General features: G+C 46.3%; 1 protein-coding gene across 1 annotated transcript in view; it reads right to left on the minus strand.

Moving 5' to 3' along the window:
* FAM184B (family with sequence similarity 184 member B) overlaps positions 1–21,256 on the minus strand; it is a 79,440-nt gene extending 58,184 nt beyond the window's left edge. The window contains exon 1 of the mRNA XM_054581972.1: positions 20,966–21,256. Coding sequence (XP_054437947.1) covers positions 20,966–21,112 — 147 coding nt within the window. The 5' untranslated portion in view covers positions 21,113–21,256. The remainder of the gene's footprint in view (positions 1–20,965) is intronic.
* Positions 21,257–21,748: the final 492 nt, after the last annotated feature.

The raw sequence follows: 21,748 nt of genomic DNA on the forward strand, positions 1-21,748 counted from the left end.
AAAATGACATAGTGGCTGGCTATTGAATGGTGGGCTACTTTATTTATTTTCTCAGAAAGCAATATCCCATACACCATCTGTGATGGACTCTTTCCACAAGGGTGAGTAGGTATTCCCAGCTGGGCTGATGCTAGAATCCCATCCCTCTATCCAAAGTAATTGGCACGTGATGGGTATGTGATCCAAGCCAGGCCAAGCAGAGACCTTCCTGGGACTTTATTCACTGAGAGGATCGATCTAGCCTATTTGGTCCGAAGGTTGGAAGCAGGTGAATTCAGAGTGACCCGTGTCCTTGTCCTCCGTAACATGGTAAAAGCCAATTAGTAGGAAAGAATGAATGGCTCTGCCACTGCCACATAGACCAACGCAGAGATACAAGTGGGAGAAAGAGTTAAAGAGGCCTGTCCAAGAGCAAGAAACACCTAGGTCCTTGTGTCATCATTACTCTCATCACATCCTCATTGTCACCACCACCACCACCACCATCGTCATCACCATCACCATCATCCTCATCCTTAGTCATCATCAGAATTAACATTTTTAGTCTTTACCTTATGCCAGGAATGGTATCTATATGAAATGTAGGCACTTGACATTATCTCAATGATAATGATAGTAATTAATAAAATTGTGAAGGTATTATTATCCTCCTTTTATAGGAGAATAACCTAAGGAACATAGAGGCAAAATAATTTGCTATAGGTCACACAGTTGTTGAGAGACCTGGGCCATGAACCCAAATTTGTCAGACTCTAAAATCTTAGTTCTTTCTACTGCAACATGGAGCCCTGAGCCCGCAAGGCTCTGAATTAGGGCAGGTGGCCTCATTTTCCTGTGCAGAACTAGGATTCAAGTATTCACACCACTTGACCCTTAGGGATGGCCTGACTATGGGGAAGTCTTCTTCATTATGTTGATTCCTGGTGGGTCTCTGACCTCTCTTCCTTGACCACCATGAGTGGAAGTCCTCCCTCCAGGTAGGGAAGTCTCAGGCCCTGTCCCCAGGACTACTGTCCCATGGTGGGCATCACATTCTGCCTCTACAATTCCTATGTCTGTCCAGAGCGGAAGACCACCATTTCTGACCCTGACACAGCATCTCCACAGGAGTTTATGAATTCAACACGCTGTCCTTCTGGAGCACTTACTACGTGTCAGGCACCATTCTAACTTCTTGTGATGTATCAGCAGACACAATATACAGAGACATCGACCTTCATACAGTTGAATTATAGTAGCAGGGAGATAGATAATAAATAATAAAAATCATAAATGAGTTCATTATGGATGTTGAAGAGTGGAAAACCAAAAGGTCAACCAGGGACAGGAGATCAGGGACCTGGAGAGAGAGTGACGTTACTTAAAATAGGACAGTTCAGGGTGACTTCTTTGAGCAATTGGGGCAAAGATGAGAAGAAGCTGAGAGGTTAGCCAGGCAGACATCTGGTGAAGAGTTCTAGGCCAGGGTGAGGGCCCTGAGGCCAGTGGAGCTGAAACAGAGTGAGCGAGGGGGACGGTCATAGGAGTGAGTGAGGTCAGTAAAGGCAGGAGGAACCTGAGTTGTAGAGTCAAGGATTTTGGCTTTTATCCACAGATGAGAGTGACTGGTGGGTTTGATCAGAACGGTGGCCATGATCTGACTTAAAGGGGATCTTCTGGCTGCTGGGTAGAAAATAAACCACGGGGGGACCAGCGTCAAAGCAGGGAGACAATTAGGCAGCATTAATCTAGAGGACAGTAACCCAGGCATCACAACGCAGTGTGTCCCACAGTGAAGGCATCTTTTTCGCCTTGCTACCCGATCCTCCAACCTACTTCTTGATGCCATAAGACAGTCACCCTAGGTGGGAACCCAGAAGTCCTCTTCTGCCCTTTTCTCTTCCTCCCAAGACATGTCCACTCAGTGACTGAAGACTGCGCAGGCTCACTGCTGGAAAGTCCTCACTTCCATCTGTCCCCTTGCTGTTCCTTTCCCACTCTGGCCCCTCAGGTCCTCCTCATTCCAGCTGTGTCTCCTGACGCCCAGCTCCCTCCCTTCCAGGTTTCCTCCACGCTGCACCCTGAGCCAGTGCACTGGAGACAGCTGCTCACAGCACTGCCCTGCGGGGCTCCCCACTGCCCCCCTCCTCAGCCCGGAATTCAAGGCTCTGCACAAGCCAGCATCAAATCATGCCACCGCCCCCTCAGACCCTAAGTGACAGCAACATTGGGTTACACGCTGATTCCTAAACAAGCCACACACTTGCAGACCCTGCCACCTCTGCTCACACTTCTCCCTCCATCTGGAATGCCTCCCTTACCATTCTCTCCCTGGGGCAGTCCTCCTCAACAGGCAGCTCCAGATCCAATGCCATCTGCTTTCCAAAAGCTCCCCCAGGGCCCTCACAAGGATTCATGTATTTACTGAGTCCCACAGCTCGCAGCTGGCCCCATGAGCTATTCTTTCCTAACCCAAGGACAGGTCTCCTCTGGTATGAAGACAGGGGAAGAGAAATGCACTGTTTTATTGGTATTACTTTCTTTTCTCAAAGAGGCTGGGGTAAATTTATGGTTTTCCTTCTCTGCCCCGCCATGTCCATTTCTCTTTGGAGCCTCTTAGGACACCAGATCCTGTTCTGTGGTAGAGGCTACTGGGTGGGGAAAGGCAGTCTCAGGCTCGCAGTCTTTCGACCCCTGCTCTGCCACATAGTCAAGGACCTCAGGCCTGGAACACTTCCTTAACTAAAGATAAAGCCTCGGGCCTGGGATACCTCCTTACCTAAAGGTAAAGTGCCCACATGGCCTGTGCTGGGCTTTTCACATTGTGTAAGAAGATCTTTGCCAGTTGAGGATCAATGTGTGCTTGCTCGCTTGTTCTGCCGCAGCCAGTGTGCCAGTGGCGCCCAGGCGTGCTTCCAGCTGTCAGTGTTTCAGTCTCTGCAAGGGTGGAGGTGGGATCCTCCTCCTGCTGCACAATTGTTGTGTTGGCTGCTGGAGCATTGCTGGCCAGATGAAACCGACACACACTCCTGGAGCTGACCTTGCTCTCCTTTCTCTACATGACTAAAGCATTGGCTGTTCTATCCTGTGCTTGACCGCACTGTGTTTTCCTTGCAACTCCAACACCAAGCTGTCGTGGGGAGAACAGTTTGGACTTCTACTCCTGGTAGCTGGCCTAGTTATGATCCTTGTTTTCCTCCACAAAGTTGGAGTCCATCCCTGATTATCGGTAACCAGTGAATGATGTTCTGCTCCACAAGTTGCTTATCTCTAGAATCTCAATTTCTAGTTGATATCTTGCTAATATATTCTATTTTCTAGAGTCTCTTGCAGCTGGTTATGGCCACGTGGTTAAGTTCTACTTAATAAAATATTAGCAAGAGTATTATGTAGGATTCCAAGAGGTCTCCTTAACTGAGAGAGGGTGCACCCTTTTTCCATTCCAGCAGTGTGGAAAGTGGGTGCCATGGCTGGAGCTCCAGCAGCTATCTTGGACCATGAGGTGACCTTGAGGATGAAGCTCTGAAGCTGGCATGGCACAGCACATAGAAAAGCATGAATCTTCCATCCCACCCTGTAACTGTTCACCTCTTTTATGTAAGTGAGGAATAAACTTCACATTTGTTTGGGTTTTGCTGTTACACACAGCCAAACCTGATGTGAAATAAAAAGTCCATGTTTTCTCTTGCTCGCTTTTGTATCTCCTGTGCCTTGCATAGTGTTTGGTACAAAATCAATGCTCATGATAAATGTCTGATGAATTGTAAACAAATGGGTATGTGTCAAATGGCCCACATCATGAAGATAGGAGAAAATGAGTAGTATGCATACATATGTAAAACACGGGTAGGTATTTAGAGTTCAGGGAATATTTGGGGGGTAGCTTGGAATTTTTCACTCTGGCTTTTAGGACCCAGTGGGGCTGTTGCTTACAGTCTTTGCTTCCTGAAATAACAGATGATCTTGCTTTTGGGAGAGCCCCGCTGCTGGTGTTCGGGTCTCAGCAGACCCGGCAAGTGGCAGCAGGGAGATGCCTAGAGGAGAGGAGTAAGTGGTTTCACGAATATCCTGATTTAATATTTATAAAAGATAACTGTCATTGGGAGCCCTCCTCCAGGCTCCCAGCTGCTTTGTAACATAAAGCCTCACAGGGACCTTAATGTTTCGTGTCATGTCTTGCTCTTCCCTTACAGCGGCCTTCACTATTGATTCTGCACACAAACACGCTGCAAAACCAGACTGGCTCTTGCCCTGGATTTGTGTAGCTAGTGAGAATAAATAGCCAACTTGCTATTTTTCTTGAAAAATATACCACAAAAATTTCTTTTGAGAAGAAATTACCCTTAGGAAGTGAAATATATCTCTCCTGTGAACACATTCCCATTTCACTCAATCATTGAGAGACTGCTTACCAAGAACCTGGGATAAACCTGGGATACTGTGCACGGGAGTGGGGACACCAGCACGCTTAACACAGACCCAGATCCTTGTGCCCATGAAGCTTCCGTTCTGGTGAGGGGGACAGTAAACATGTTAAATAAATACAATAAGCAATTTGCTAGGCAGTGATAAGTGCTAAATAGACAAATAAAGCAAAGAAGGAAGATTAGGGGATAGAGTTAAAATTTTACACAGGGCACAGAAGGAAGGTTTCATTGAGGAAATTAATGCCTGAATGAAAGTCTGAGGTCAGACCTTCATTCAAAATGAAGTGTGAGCAATGACATGCCCAAGGGAAGGGCACTGCGGCAGGTTCGAGAGCAGAGTCTTAGAGCTGCAAGGTGGTTGCGGTTCATGGACCAGCAAGGAGGCCGGTGTGGCCGGGGCAGAGCGAGCAATCGTAAGGGCAGAAGAGGTGAGAGAGGTGATGGGGTGATGGGGTCAGGTCACAGAGGTCCCATCGGTCACTGAAGAGCTACAGTTTTTACCCTGTGTGACAGGCGAAGCCCTAGGGAACTCTGAACAGGGCAACAGGATATGATCCACATTTTATAAAGATCACTCTGGCGACTGTGGGGAAAATGGGTCTGGATCCCCAGACACCATCTTCCTCCAGCCATTTCCCCCCTTTCTCCTCTTCATTCCTTTGTTGATCTTCTCCCCAGACCACTTCAGGACCAAGAGCCATCTTGCTCTCCTTTTGTTCCCATCAGAATGTATTTTTGGTTCTGGCAGGTGTGGCTCAGTGGATTGAGTGCTGGCCTGTGAACTGAGGAGTTGCGGGTTCGATTCCCAGTAAGGGCGCATGCCTGGGTTGCAGGCCAGGTCCCTAGTTGGCAGCGTGTAAGAGGCAACCAATTGATGGTTCTCTCACAAATTGATGTTTCTCTCCCTCTCTTTCTGTCTCCCTTCCCCTCTCTCTGAAAGTAAACAAGATCTTTTTTAAAATGTATTTTTGGATTCTTCAGTCACACTAGACAATCAACAGCAGATGCCATTGTCAACAGATTCATACCCAAGAAGGAAGATTAGGTGGTAGACATCTTGGGGGCTGATTATTCACCCCCCAAAACTACCCAACAGCTATTCCTTCCTTTTTCCTTCTTAACAGGACCCCAAGGAGGTTCCAGCAGCTACGCCCGACCCTGCTGCAGTCTGGGTGACTCAGGGTAAGCCGACCCCATGTCCAGCTCCACGCCAGCAATGGGTCTCAACTGGTTTAGGCCATTCATCCGCAGCATTCCTCTAATGATGGTTATCGATCCAGAATGATCAGGGATCTAAGCCGGTCAATGAAGAAAGCAGGCACTGATCTTCGATGGCAGACAAAGGGGTCTCCCTCGCTCTTCTGCACAGGTATGAACCAGGGAGTGTGTCTTCCCAGGCATGCCAGCAGCCTTTCTGCGATGAAAAGGGACGCCAGCCTGGGGGCCACGTCCCCCCGCAGATGTCAGAGCAGGGGCAGAAGGGCCTCGGCTCCTGGTGATGGTGTCAGCCTGTTCACCCGACCTACCCCAAAGTCCTCCCCACTTGTGGATTTCTGTGAAAGAAGATTATGAGTTTTCTAACTCCTTAAACCACATCGTGGTAGGTGTTACATGAATTGCCTTAAGAGTACCCTCACTGATACATCACCGGAGCATAAAACCCAGAAGCCGTTAAGAATAATATGGACATTTTCCAGGAAATGTGAAACTTCTTGCAGAAAAAATACAAGAATGTCAAACAATAAACTGAGAAAAATGTTTGCAATAAATATGACAAAAACCCTGATTTCCTGACTTAACAGAAGATTGTGTAAGTCTTGAGAAGAATGTAGAACCCAATAGAAACATGGGCAAGGGACCCAGTTTACAGAATAGTAAAAGCAAGGAGCCAACAATCAAATCAACAGATGCTCAGCCTCATGCAAAAATTTAAAAGGAGACTCTAAGTAAGCAATTACATTTTTTTTACATGTCATATGAGCAGAGAAAAACATTTTCTGAGGTTGCTGGTACAAGCATGCAGAAAGAGGTCTTTCCTACACTGTGGATGCTAAACCCAAAGATGGGTCAATATGAACATCATCAGTAAGAATAATAACAGCAATGGGTTGAGATATGTTAAATATGTTTAAATCCATAAATTCCACTAAATCTGTAATGATATTCTCCTTCAATAAAAAACTGCATTAGTCATCTTTGGATGGTGTTAGGGAAAAGAACCATTATTTTTAAGGTAGGTAACCAAAGAAATACAATCAAGCATTTATTTTGCTTTTCTAATATGGGCTGCACCAGCTGAAAATTAAGCAGGTGAGCAGCAGAACTTCTTTGTATAGAAGTATTTTAACAATGCAATGGAGATGGAATGAGAGAATTGAGAAACCATCAAGGACTGCTAACATCCCCCAAAGGGAACAGCAGACAATATGCTCCTCCTGATGCAAGTTCGCACTTTCTATGCAGTTTCCTTACCAAAAAGTGAAGCCTGACTTTAATCAGTTTTGTAGATGTAATTACTGATTTACAGGAAATACAAGTGACAGAAGAACATGTTAAAAGGCAACAGAAGGCTGCAATCAACAAAATCCAAACTGTTGGAAACTCTGTAAGACAAATTACCCAGTTTCTTAAACAAGTAAAAAAACAAAGAAAGGATATGTGTGCATTTATGTGAACTGCAGATTAAGAGAAACCTAAAAGACATATCAATCCATTGCAATACATAAATTCTTATTTGAGTCTTGATTTGACAATTGTAAAAATTCTATGAGACAAAATTATAATACAAGTGCTAGAAGAAAACATGGATTAAATACAAATACTGAGGAAATATTCTGTGATATTAGCATATACTGTCATTTTTTTCAGTGTGATAATGACATTATGGATATGCTGTAAAAAAGAATGCTTATCTTTCAGAGATATAGACTGAAATATTAATGGATAATATATTTCTGAGATTGCTTTCAAATAATCTAGAGGTAGGGAGTAGATACAAGTCTAAATGAAGCAAGATTAGAATACGTTGGCCATTTCTGAAGCTGGGCAATTAGGGTACATTGTATTGTTCTCTGTAATGTTGTATATACATAAGTCCTCAATGTTGTTGATAGGTTCTGTGACTTTAGGTGAAACAACCTATCATTAAACCAATTTTACCATAGGCTAATTGATATAAACTAGAGTTAAGTTCCTAGGCATCTCATTAACTTTAAAATGAAACACTGAATGAAATGATGTTATTTGAGGACCTGCTGTACAGCAAAAAGTTATATAAAACAACAAACGAATATCTTATTTGAGAGCACGACTGGTATACGGGAATCACATTGAGAAATGCAGCTGCAAGGAATTCAGAGAGATGTAATTTTAAGCTTTGTAGACTCTGTAGCACATGCTGAATCAAGTTTGAAATGTGTGTGAGGGAGATGATCAATAATGTCTACCCTGAAATTTGTAACTCAAACCCTGACCTCCCTCTTACCACATTAGAAATATCCAACTGCCTCTCTGACAGCTTGACTTGGATGTCTCGCCAGAGCCTCAACATGCCCCAAACAAAACTGATCATCCCTCGCACCCTGCCCCACCCCCACTAACCCTGCCTTGCAACTAACTAGCTGGGGGACCACAGAGTAGCCTCTCGGTTCCTCTAGTCCCCAGTCTGTGACCTGGAAGAATGTCTAAACTATCTCTAGACCACTTCCAGCTCAAGGAATATATGGGACAAAAACTTGCATCTTTTCTCCTTGTTGATTATGGATTGTTTTTAAAAATTAGCTACCTTAAAAGGGACTTAGCCTATATATTTTCAGAAGTAGCAACATTTCATGATTTTTCAGTGTGATAATGACATTATGGATATGCTGTAAAAAAGAATGCTTATCTTTCAGAGATATAGACTTAAATATTAATGGATAATATATTTCTGAGATTGCTTTCAAATAATCTAGAGGTAGGGAGTAGATACAGGTCTAAATGAAGCAAGATTAGAATACGTTGGCCATTTCTGAAGCTGGGCAATTAGTTTAGCCGTCAGTGATTATTTATTCAATACTGGCAACTGTAGTACATTTGGCTGGAATTTCAAATAGCCCACAATTGTGTTCAATATGGGACTGTGTGTCCCAAGACCAACAGGTCAAGTGGCTAACCCCCTGTCTCCCTGTAGCAAGAGTGAAGGAGCTGTCTGTCATTGTGAAGGTAATTTAGATGGCTGTTTCTTCTGGGCCGGGGTTTTTATATCTGTTTCTGAAATGTGACAGGTGCAATTTTCTTCAAGGCAAGAGGAAGAGATGGTTTTGACCTCGTGTGTCAGCTGAAGCATCTGCGGAAGGGTGACTTGTCACTTTTATTGCATAAGTGAGGGTGCTCCCATGGTGAAGCAGAAGGGATGATAAATAAGACTCCTGAAGGCCATTAAATGGCACTTAGTGGGAGGGAGGCCTGAATGACAAGTGCACACTGCTTGGGGATCACGGTGACACGCTCTCCGCTCCACGGCACTCTACACTGGCACACGGACCGTGGCGTTCGACTTGACTTTCTCTTTATGCCCAGGAGGTTTCCTGATTTAAGGCAGTAAAAAAGTTGAGTAAGCTTAATACAGACGGGAATAAAAGATACTTGGGAAAAGGTGGACGAAAGGAGGATCAGCCTTTTTTGGTCAATTCAGAATTTATAACTGTTTAATGATAATGCATTTTAAGTTCAGTCGATCTTTTCTCCAAGGCAGTATGAGTCTGACGTCCTCTGGGGCACCCTGTCCTATCCTTGAGTTTCAAAGGCAAGATGACTTGAACCTCCATTAACACACAGTGGGAACCCCAGCGCCCTCCACCTTTGGGGTTTTCAGTCCCCTCTAGCTCCATGTTCCTGCTTCCGCTGGACTCGTTCCCTTAGGGATCAGCTCGCTGTCCTGACGTGCTATCCGGCTTCTTGGCAAACATTGCGAAGCAGTGGTCACTGCCCAGACTCCTTTACTCTCCCAAGGAGCACCCTCCCAGTGGCAGGGGGCGGCAGCCTTGCCTGCGCCATGGGCAGAGGGGGAGGTTACATCGCGATAGCATCATAGCTCAGTAAGCAGCTCAAAGTTGGATGCTAAGCATCCAGGTTCTTAGAGATAATTCAAGAAAATCCTCAGCCACTCTCAATGGTGTTTTACATCTCTGTCATTTAGTTGCAGTTTCTATGTGCCAATGTGGGTGCTGCTTCCAATATTTGTCAGGGAAGGAACTTAATCAGTACGGTAACGGCCTAAGGTTCCAGGTGGTTGTGGGAATACAGGACTGGCTGACTGCACAGCTGCAGATCTTTCCCTGTGTTGTGTTGCATCCCCCAAACATCTCAGATTTTTATGACATGCTCAGTTTGTAAAGAATTCATATACATATTCTCATCCAAGCCCTGCAACTGTTCCGGGCCGGTGGCGGCGGGTAGTGAAGATTAAAATGCTCATTTCACGGATGAGAAACAAAAGTGCCAAGGAGGTGAAAATTTAAGATCAACCTGGTACTCAAAGCTACTGTGCCATTCCAGGCTGCCCTTAGTTTGTCTATCTGCCTGTCTCCATTTTTGACAAACAAACAAACAAACAAACAAACAAAGACACATCTCCCGAGCAAAGGCAATGCATGTGACATTGTTAGGAATGGCAAGTTATGTGAGGGTTGTCCTTTTAATTTTCAAGGCACTTAGAGTCTTACAAAATTTCTGAAAAATGGGGGAGGGGGTGGTGGCTAACCTCTAGGTCCTCCTGGGGAACTCTGGTTTACCAGCCAGCACCACCACACTGTTGTGTACCCACACGGAGTGTGCTGGGCTTCCTGGAAGAAATGTCTTTTTTTCGAGAGGATTCTGGGACTCCCACTGAGTCCTGCCATAGTGAACTGAAGGCTCTTCAAAGTCAATGTCCAAGTGTTGTTCCAGCCTTGAATGAACAAGGGCCTCACCTTAAGTCACTGATTCTCAACAAGGGCTGACAGGCACCCTTCTCCTTCTGGGGGAAACCTGGCAACATCTGGAGACATTTTTGGTTGTCACAACCAGAGCAGGGCTACTGGCCTCTAGTGAGTAGAGGCCGAGGATGCTGCTAAACATCCCACAATGCACAGGACAGCTTCTCACAGCAAAGAACTCTTTGGCCCCAAATGTCAGCAGTACGCAGGTAGGGCCTCTGCCCTAAGCCTAAGGCAACACCTGGGCTCCATCCTGGGTGCTGGCTGAGCACCAGCACAGAGTGAGCTGAGGGTGGCAGGCCTCAACGTTCTCTGACCTCGAACTTCAGACACAAGTAGTTATTCCTGCACTGAAGGGACTGTAAAGAGAATGAAAGTGTGCGATTGTGCTCAGGGCCCCACTAGGACAGCTGAGAACCAGAGTGGAGAGATGTCTCCCACCTTCAGGGGAGTGAGCGAGGGAGCGGCAGTGGGGGGCGGGCGTAGCTGAGAAGCCCCATTTCCCAAGGAGGGGTGGGGGAGAAGGCAGCCAGAAGAAGCACCGAGGTGGCGTGGAAAGCCGGCGTGAGAACAGGTGCCCCACCCCGGACCCAGAGGGAAAGAGAGGACAGAGCTCAGCCAGGTGGTTAACCAGGATCCCTCTTCCAGGTGAGTAAACCTTTACTGAACTCCTAGGGGTGCCCTGGACATGCCTTCTCCTTGCAGCAACCCTGAGGCAGGTGGGTGAGGTGGGCAGGGGGTGGGGGGCACTCTGCCTGCTGGACAGATCAGGACAGGAGGCCCCGGGGGAAGTTCATGGGGCAATCTAGGCAGCAGTAAAGCTGGAACCAAAACTAAGGCTCCTGATGCTGTTATGAGTGGAATTGTGTCCCTGTGCAAATTCCTGTGTTGCAGGCCTTACCCTCAATGCGACTCCTTTAAAGAGGTAATTATGGCCAAATGAGGTCATAAGGATGGGTCTCTCATCAAATGGGACCAGTGTCCTTATAAGAGGATGAAGAGACACCTTCTTCTCCATGTGTATGCAGAGGAAAGGCCACGTGAAGACAGAGCCAGAGGATAGTGTCTGTGAGTCAGGAGGCCCTTCACTAGAAAGCAACACTGCCAGCACCTTGATTTTGAACTTCCAGCCTCCAGAACTGTGAGAAAATATACTTCTGTTGCTTCAGCCATCCAGGCTGCGGTGTTTTGTTATGGCAGCCAGAGCTGAATAACACAGATGCCAACGCCTGGCTCTCCCTACACTGGCCCATCATTCTGATGACACTCAGGGCTTCAATGGCTGATTGTAATGACTTTTTTCAGGGCTCAACATTCCTTCCCTTTTTGTACCACCTGCCACCAGTCAGCACTCATTCTTGAAAGCTCTCCTCCCTTGATTTCTGAAACAGCACTTCACCTGTGCCTCCCGTACCCCTCTGAAGCTTTTTCATGGGCCAGCAATCCCCAAGGCTCAGTTTTTGACCGCTTCTTTTCTCCCTCTGCAAATTCTCCCCGGGAAAGTTGCCAAGAGACTTATTTCCATAAGGATCTTGGACAATCTCCTCCATACGAATGAATGGAAGTACCCAGCGTAGAGTCAGCTTGTACTAAATATTTGCTGAATGAATGAGTAAATGAATAAATAAACAAACTATCCTTTATGAGTTGAGAATTCCTAAAACTGAATCTCTAGTCTAACTGTCTCTTCTGAGTTCCAGCCCCGCTGTCTTAGCCAGGGACTGTCCACGATAATACCATGTAACAAACTACCTCCAAAACTTAAGGACTCACAACAGGAAGCACGTATTCTCAAGCAGATTAACAGTGTTGAAGCTGACCTGGGTGAGCTCTGCCTCACGGTTCAGGATTCAGATCTTCTGGGCCTGGCTCCAGGCTGTGAGCAGGATTCAGGCCTGGTCCCTTAGGGCCAGGCTGCAGGGCAGCGGCCACTCAGCCTGTGCTTTTCTCATGGTGATCACCCAACTGCATGACACATTTAAGGCCTCTGCTCATGTTTTCATCCTCTAACTTTCCACAGACCAAAGCAAGTCTCCCAGAGCAGCCCGCCATCCATGGGATGAAGAAGTCTTCTCTGCTAATGGGGTGGGAGACGGGGGTAGGAGTGAGTGAATATTTGTGGAACAATAATGGAAACTCCAAGCTAGCACAACTATACATCGAATTTCCTATAAGACACCTCCTCCTAGAATGTCTTAGAAACTTCTTAAATTCTCCACGTTAATTGCTATGAACCTGACACTCTGCCAACTCCATCCTTCTGTGGAATTGGGTCCTTGTTGTGTCCACAACCCACCAGCAGGGGATCCTACTGAACGTGGACAGAACGCCTACTTCTAAATGCCAACTATCCTGAATTCTGAATCATCCACCTTCTGGAAGGTGCACAGCCTAGGTCGCCGAGCCAAGTGCTCTCCCATGGCAGATCTGTGCCTAATTCACTCCTGTGTTGTCTGTGCTTTTCATAGACTGGGTTCTGGCTGCTCTCAGGGGGATATTCACTTCCTAGTTCCTTCTGGTTCAGTGCTGGCTCTTTCCCCAACTCTCAAACAGCTACCAGGGGCCCACCATGCCCAGCGCTGCAGCTTGCCCAAGTCACAAAGAGGAAGCTGGATGACAGTGGACAGTCCTTTTGAGCACTCAGCTCCAACTTTGGAAATGAGCTTCCCTGTGTCAGCTCTTCTCTGGGGACAACAGCACATGGTCCCTGCCATGAGCCACCTCTCTGGGTGGGCCACCTCACATGTCTGGGAATTGACATCAGGACCCACCAAAGGAGAGCAAGAGGTCAGTGAGTGAGTCACTCATTAGCTTTTGCTTTCCTGTGGTCTGGTTTAGATTACGTTCAGAGTGCACGCACACACGCAAACATAACCCTAGATTCAGCTCTACTCTCCTCCCTCATATTTATTTAGGTTGTCGCCAGACAATTTGATAGGCTGCCTTGGGACAAATGGGCTCTGCTCCAGGGGGCTGAGGACAGGAATAGCAAGTCTGGACAGACGCGCTTTGGCAGCCCAAGGAGGAAGAGCTTGGCGAGATGAATGTTGGCAGTGTGGCTGGCTCTGGCTTGCTGTATTAATTTCTCCTTGAAAAGAAAGCTGACCCATTTTTTTCCAGCCCACAGCTCTAATGGACTCTTTATTCAGAGGCCATCCTTCTCCCACATAAAGACCTGTATTGTATTTAAGGATAAACCTTTTAATGAATTTGCTATTTCTGGTTCTCTGAGAAAATGCCATTAATGAGCTTGCAAGAGCAAGGAATGGCAGATGTTTGAGGGGCATGCTTCTCAAGGGCAGACTACCCTGGCATGAAAGTGAACAAAAACCAGAAACAGGTTCTTGTTCACTTTCTTATAATTGGTTTGGCTTAACTGAATCTGTGATGTAGACAAATTTTAAAAGACAGACTGATCTCCCCATGTAGGGTCTCCTCACGTCACACCCAAGTTTCTTAACAGGCGTTGGCCAATTACAGGCTTGAAGGGCGGCCGATGGTAGCCTGCTCAGTTTACCCACTTGTCGTGGTCTAGTTTTGCACTCTGCTGATGATCTCGTTCTGATTGGGATGCCAGACGCACTTGTGGGTGACGGCAGAGTAAGAGCATGCATGGAGGATGGAGGCAGCATAGACAGTGCTATCTTTCTTTCATTTCCTGGAGCAATTCAACTCTGGCCCCAACCCTGGCAAAACAGAAGCTTCCTGGTTAATCAGCAGTACCCTCCTTCACAAAGTACTTTATTGCCCATCTCATTACTCCTCAAGGTCCTTCCAAGTCGCACTTCCAACTGGGAATGGCTCATTGAAGCACATTGGCATTTTCAATGATGTAGTGGTACCCAGTGATGTGTGAGCATCTTTGTAGATAGGAGCTTTGCTGATGCACCTGCCCTTTAATATGTCTTCTGCCAGCACCCCCTGTAACCTGGCACTAATGGAGGTGCCAAAGATATATAAATTGGGTATAAGATGAGGTCCTTGTCCTGAAGGGTTTAACAGTTCAAAGTAATTCAGCTCATATTATTGAATGTTATTGAGAGCAGGGCACTGTGTGAAGAGTCATTAGAAGTTCAGAAATAAGGAAGGCAAAACAGGGTCTGGGTTATCTTAAAGTCTAGCTCAAGTGATGGTCTGCAGTGTCACCTGAGCTGGTTTGGAATGCAAATTCTCAGGACTCATCCTTGATGGACTAAATGACAAATGCTGTAGGTGGATCTAGTCATTTGTGTTTAATGCTGACATTCGCGTGGAACTGGCCTGCAGAACTCCTAGAGAAGTTGAGGAAATAAGACGAACACACAGTCTCTCTGCTTCCAGAGGGGCCAATGGGCTGGGGCCTATCATGTAGACCAGAGGCCACAGGCCTGTTGCAGTAGCTTTAGGCTAAAGCCATAGCCACCAGTGGAGTTTGTAAAAGGCATCATTGCCTGAGCTCCACCCAAAGGTTGTAGTTCACAGGTTTTAATTCTTGTTAAAAATGCTCTCAAGTTGATTGTGACAATTATGAGAGGAAAGAACCTGAGTGGGGGTCTGAGAAGGAAGAAGCCTTCAGTAACGGTCAAGAGGACATTGTGATAGAAAGTCAGTGTATTTGTTTCCTGTGGCCATCGCAACAATTCACCATAAACTCGTGGTTTAAAGCAATAGAACTGGATGCTCTCACAGTCCTGGAGATCGGAAGTTCGAAATCAAGGTGATTGCAAGGCCGCATTCCCTTCTGAGGCTCAGGGAGAGAACCTGTTCTTTGCCTCTTCCAGCCTCTGGTGGCTCCAGGTGTTCCACGGCTTGTGGCAGCATCCCTCCAACCTCCGCCTCCGTCTTCACATGGTTTTGGCCTCTCCCATGTCTTCTCTTGCAACACGCCTAACTTAATCATATCTGCAAAGACCCTTTTCGCAGAGAAGACAGCATTTACAGGTTCCAGGGATTTGATAACTTTTGGGGGCCCATTTTTTGGTCTACCACAGCTACTACCAAGAGAAGACAGCATCCGCCAGTTGGCACAAAGCAGTAAAAGACTGTACAGTCTCTTTGGGCTTTGTAATTTTAACAAAACAAGAGCCTGAAGTTCAGGGAGTAAAGGTATTATGGTAGCTGTTCAGGATCCCGCAGGCAGGGGCACATCTTTTCAGGAAAAATTGACACCCACTCTGCCTCAGAAGACTGGGAACAACAGTATTTCTGATGGTGACATCAAAGAGTCACTTTTGGTGGGGAAGGTTCCACAGCTAATGATTCACAGCTAAGGTTCCACAGCTAAGAAAAAGGCTCCCGCGCAAGACAGGGACAAAACTGGGAGAGTTGCTGGTGTGCTATTCATTCCCCTGGACCCGGGGCTGTGAGAGAGCTGCTGGTTTCCCTAATACCTTGAGCAACGTGGGAGCATTTTCCGGATACATCCTCTTGCCCTGGAGGCTCAGAATAGAGTGTGTAACTTCAAATAGGTCTATTAAAACCATCATAATGTGAGCTGACAGCCTGGGCCCATGATTATGTCACTAGAGTTTGAAGATAATTATGCCATTGTCTCTGTAACTACGAGCGTTGCTCCCACGAAACTGTGCCAGTGTTTGGACTGCAAGAGGAGAGAGTTGTAGTAAACGGCTTTTCAAATGGCAGGCTTTGTAGTTCACAAGCCAGGACCTCAGTACATCTTGTCTGTTAGATTGCTTTCAACCAACTGCTAAATATTCCTCTCTCCTGGTCTCTCTCTTCCAACCTTCCTGATATTCTTTCATGAGAGTCTACCTGTGACAGGTAAGTTCTGCTCCCAGAAATCTATCTCAAGGAAATAATCTAGCACGTGTGCAGAGATGCAGTTTCAAGAATGCCCATTACCATATTGCTTATAATAATGAACAACTGGAATCAATCAAAATGTCTACCAGTAACAGTTCCTCCCTGTCTCATGGAACCTCCCTTGATCCCTAAGCTTTTTCAATGTTTTCGTACTTCTCACTTGGTAGCATATCAAAAGAGCAATTCACTTTTTGTATAAAAACAGTAGAAACTCTTTAAACCAGTCTCCATTCACCCAACATGTGGATCACTTAACAACTTCCCTCCTTCCACTGGAAAACCACCACGCTTCTGCTCACATTAATTGTCACTTGTTAATGCCTGTGGTATTTGCTCTTTTAATTATGTAATTTAACACCATCCTAAGTCAACTATATATGAATGTCAAAAATAAGTTGTTGCTCCTATGAAAACTGGGCTCAATGCTTTGGAAAGACTCAACAAAGGCAAGTTATTAAAGAAAAAAACATGGTTTCAAAGGCAAGTTACTAAAGAAAAAAACCTGCTATCAAATTAAGTGTGACAGAGAACTGAACATTTTTAAAGGTTTAGAAGGATTCAGAACTTAGACTTGAATTACATGTAATTTTCACATGTAACAAAATATTCTTCTTTCTGATATTTTTAAAATCATTTAAAATTGTAAAAACCATTCTTGACTAACAGCCATACAAAAATGGTCTGTGGGCTGGATTTGGCCTGTGAACCACAGTTTGCTGACCCTGTTTTATGTTACAAAAAATACAGGGTCTAGCAGAAGTAATGCCATTGAGTGTGGTGGGTAGGGTACGTGAATGTCTCGCACGAGATGGACAGCAATTTGAACATTTCACCTAAAGTGTCATATGGTGTGCGTGAGTGTGATATTGTTATGTTTGGGTAGATGTGGAAAGGAAGAATGGAGGTGGGCTGACTTGTTAAATTACCAGAACTTGCTTCAGAACTGGATTTAAACAGGAGAAAGACAAGGTTCGGCTTGTTTGTTTTTGTTTGCTTTCATTTTATCTATTGAGATATAATTCTCCTACCACACAATTTGTCCATTTAAAGTGTGCAGTTCAATGGGTTTCAGTCTACTCACAGAGTTACATAACCATCACTACAACTGACTTTAGAATATTTTCATTACCCCGAGAGAAACCTCGCATCCCTTACCCACCGTCCCACGCTACGCTTTCTGCCACATTTTATCTCCCCATTCTTCAACTGATGGACATTTCCTTTATACCCATTTTGGCTATTATGGCTAATGTTGCTGTGAATACTGTGTAGCAGCTTTTGTGTAGGTGTATGTTTTAATTTCTCTTGGGTAAATACCTAGGCATGGAATGGCTGGTTTACATGACAACTCTGTTTACAGCTTGAGGAACTGCCAGGCTGTTTTTCCAAAGTGGCTGCAACATGGCACATTCCTACCAGCAGTGTCTGAGGGTAGGAGTCAGTTTTAAGATCATTCTGGCTGCCGTGTGGGGATGGATTGGAGGAAGGCCGGGGAGAAGTGCAGAGACCTGAATGGTTATGCAAAAGTGGCATCATCTTCGTATGATTCGAAGACACTCAACTGAAGGTGTTCTTCATGCTGCTTATGGCAAAGCGATTTTTGCAAGATAGCTGTCTTTACATCATGAATCACATTGTTAAATTAAAAGATTCCAACAGAGAGGGCTTGTTAAAACAGATCTCCAGTTTTCAAATCTAGAATCCTAAGGCAAACTGGTGTAGAACTGCTTAAACATCTCCTGGAACAAGCTCCTGCAAGCAGCAGGGTTTTTCAGAAAAGCTAAGGGAGTCAGTGGGTGCAGTAAAACTTCCACACCTTCAAGCCATGTAAACACAGGGTTCAAGTGCAGCCGGTTCCTGAGGACACCTGTGGCGACCGCCATCACTCCTGTGGCCGGCCTTTGGACACTGCCTTGGCCCCCCAGCGCCAGAGCAGGGTTGGCTTTGCCCTAGGTTGCTGGTTTTGGCAACTGGGCAGCAGTTCTGTCCCCCCGAAGTGCTTCCAGTTCAGGAAGCAAAGGCAAACCAACATCTGTCAAGCTCACAGTGCATCCGGCCCTGGGCAAGGTACCCCACTTATAGATGTAAGTTAACTTAATGTAGCTTAAATCAGCGAACTCTCACAGCAAATCACCAAGGAAGGAGGAATTCTTTCTCCCAATTACAAATAAGCAAAGTTGGTCCCTTTGGACTACAAGGTCATGAAAGGCCTCTCTGAAGAGATGACATCTTAGCAGGAGGAAGAACATTCCAAGGTTCACCCTAAAATTGTTCATTTGCTCTCCAGGTGTCTTTACTTCTACTCACAGTTAATTTTAAGTCTGTATGTATTAGTACAAATAAGAGTAAGAATAAATCAAGTTTAAATCCATTTAAAAGATCAATTTGAGTAGAAAGTAGAATTCTTTCCCTTACTATTTCTAATTTTATCCTCAGTGCGTATTCTTCATAACAACATCTCTCTACCCCATCCCCACCGCCTCCTTACCCAATTCTACCCACCCTTGCCAAATATCATTGGTTCAGCTTATGTGTCTTGATAGGCTTTGGTAAGTTTCTGGGACATGACAAGAAGTAGTTCCCTTGATCTAGTTGTGCTGGAAACAGTGGCTTTGACCTCCAGAACTGACCATGAGAAAAAGGAAGTATCTACAGATACAGGGTTCCCTCCGGAACCATGGGGGTGACGTTCCAAGATCTCCAGTGAATGCCTGAGACCGCGGACAATACCAAACTCTATGTTTTTTCCTACGCATACATACATACCTATGATAAAGTTTACTTAATAAATTAGGCACAGCAAGAGATTAACAACAATAACTAACAATAAAATAGAACAATTATAACAATATACTGTGATAGAAGTTATGCGAATGGCTTTGGGGCTGTTATTAAGTAAAATAAGGGTGATGAGCACAAGCACCAGGACAGTCAACCTGAAAACCTAGACGGCTCCAAAGTGGCTGATGGGCAGGAATGGATGTGGAACCTCCCGTTGTCCTAAACAACTCTTCTGTGCCCACTCCACAGTTTAAACCTGCAGTTGTTCTAAAACAGTGTTAATCCTGTTAACCCTGTGTTAACGCCAAGGGCTCTTCAGAGGCTTTGGGCAAACAGCAATGCCTGCCACCACTCCCCTTCTCCTCCTAAGACGGGGACTGGGGCCTTGTATGCTCCTTAACTTTTTATTTAGAAATATTTTCAAATGTAGGAGGGGAATGGCAAAAAACAAAACAAAAAAACAGTGAACATCCACATGCTCTTTATCCAGATTCATCTATTCTTAACATTTTATACCATTTGTTTTATCATTTGCTCTCCTTTTGTATTTTCTTTTCTCTATTTTATTTATAAAATAAAATGCTTTGAGAGTAAGACATCTCACCTAATTCCTTAGAAGACATTTCAACATGCATTTCTTCAGAATAAAGATATTTTCTTGCATAGCCATCATGTAGTTGTCAACGTTTGCACATTTAACATTGATACAAATATTTGTATTTTCTCTATTGCCGTATTCCTCTCACTGGTGTGTTTTTAAAAGCTCTCCATGTGGATGTAATGTGCAGCCTGGACGTTGGACCACTGCGTAAATGAATATTTATGACACTAACATATGTTATCTGTTTAGCAGGTGCAGAGTACTGTGAATAAATTAAGGAATTCCTTCTTACTTTATTTATGTATTAATCCCCACCTGAGAACATGTTTTCATTTCTAGAGAGAGAGGAAGAGAGAGTGAAAGAGAAACGTCTACTTGTTGCCTTCCATAGTGACCAGACCAGGAATCAAACCCTGACCGGGAATTGAACCTGCAAGCTTTCGGTTCATGGGATGAGGCTCCAACCAATGGAGCCACCCAGCCAGGGCAGGGAAATAGGGAAGAGAGCCTGTCTCATAAACTACTGGACAAAATCAGGACCTGGAGTTTATTATGAAATCAAAAGGGAACCCCAGGGGAAACAACCAAATTCAGGCACTGGGATCCATGTACAGAAGGCATAGAGGGATGCTGTTCTCCATCTACCCACAAGGCACACGAGGGGAACCTAATACAAGGAGCTCCTAACTGGGAAGCCATAGAAGGTTAATAAAGGGCAGAGCAGTGTTTTCCTGCTAATGTTCATAAGGAAGACACCACAGCCTGTGGAGGTTCAATCTGGGCCGTGGGATGAGGTGAGGAGATGGGCTGGCTGACCTCCCAAGGTCCTTTGTAACCCCGTAATTAAATGGTGAATCCTGCACTTGCTTATTTACACTCCTACACACGTTCACACCCAATTTGATAGCAAGTCCTCTGGGCTGCCTTCCAGGTTTAGTACGGTGCCTTGCAAGCTGCTGGCACTCAACAAATGGCTCAAATATTTGTTAAATGAAGGAATAAATGAATCGAGTGTTTAAATAGAGCGCACATGACCTCCCCGACTGTAAAGTACCGCGATTCATGAAACCACAACATTCCATGCACGATCACTTGAACAGAGGCAGCAACCCCACCCCCCACCCCCCAGCACTGCTTCACTTCGATTAACATTCCCACCTGGGGGAGCACAGACCACCTGCTCCGCACACAGGCTGTAGGAGTTTCCTTGTCAAGGATCGTCTTGCTCAGTTGCTTTAGGATGGTGCCTCCAGAAGGTCAATCACCGAGGTTAAGGACCGCTTTCCTTCTGGGTTGGCCTCTGAGACAAAGTTTCAGCCTGGATTCGGCCTGGGTCTCCCCTGGGCGGGCCCGCCCTCCCTCCCCGGCCCGGAGAACCCCGGGAGCGCAGCTAGCTTGCTCACTGCGCCTCACCTTACCTTGGTGAGCTGGGCTATCTTCTTGCACATTTTCACGTGCATCTCAGGGTCGCAGTCCATTCTCCAGCAGGCGCCACTGTGGGCCTCAGCTTTGGAGCCCAGGCAAGTCCCGGGTGCGTGGATCTTGCTGTTAAGGGCAGAAGCCATCGCTAAAACGCGTCCAGCGCTTATGGGCTCTCGCTCGTGTTCTCGCTGCCTACGGTGTGCACGTGTGTGTGCGCGCGCGGGCGTGTGAGCGTGTGGGCTTTCTTTGGAGAGGTGGCACTGCAGTCCCGCCGCCCGCACTGCCGCGTGGCCCCTGCTCCCCCGGGTGGCCGCCTCACGGCCGCGCGTGCACCCACTCTCCCCGCTGTGGCGCTCTCGCTGGCTCTGCGGGCACCCGCACCCTGCAGCGAGGTGCCCTGGACCCGCACGTGCTGCTCGCGATCTACGCCCTGCTCCCCTGCCGGTGCGTGTTTTGCCTGCAATGATAGGGCTTACGGGACCAGGAGCCACTGGCTGTGGAGAGGTTTGCACTGGCCCGGCGCCGCGCTCTCCGACAAGTGGGTGGCGCCGGGCTCTAGACTCAGTGGCGACGGACCCCGCCCGTGGTGGGCATCCCTGGCTAAGGAGGAAGAGCTGGCCTCAGCCTCGGTGCGCAAGATCTGGGGAGGAGCCCCTGGGATATGCTTCAGGGTGAACGCAGGGACGGGAACCCAGCACCTTCACCAGCTTCCTCAGCTCAGGAGCCTTGGACCCACTGTTTGAGAGCCGAGGTTGGGGGGAGGGGGCGAGATGCCGAGA

Source organism: Pteronotus mesoamericanus, unplaced genomic scaffold (assembly GCF_021234165.1).
Source record: "Pteronotus mesoamericanus isolate MK-2021 breed Mesoamerican mustached bat unplaced genomic scaffold, CSHL_Meso_final contig_68, whole genome shotgun sequence".
Classification (NCBI taxonomy): Eukaryota; Metazoa; Chordata; class Mammalia; order Chiroptera; family Mormoopidae; genus Pteronotus; species Pteronotus mesoamericanus.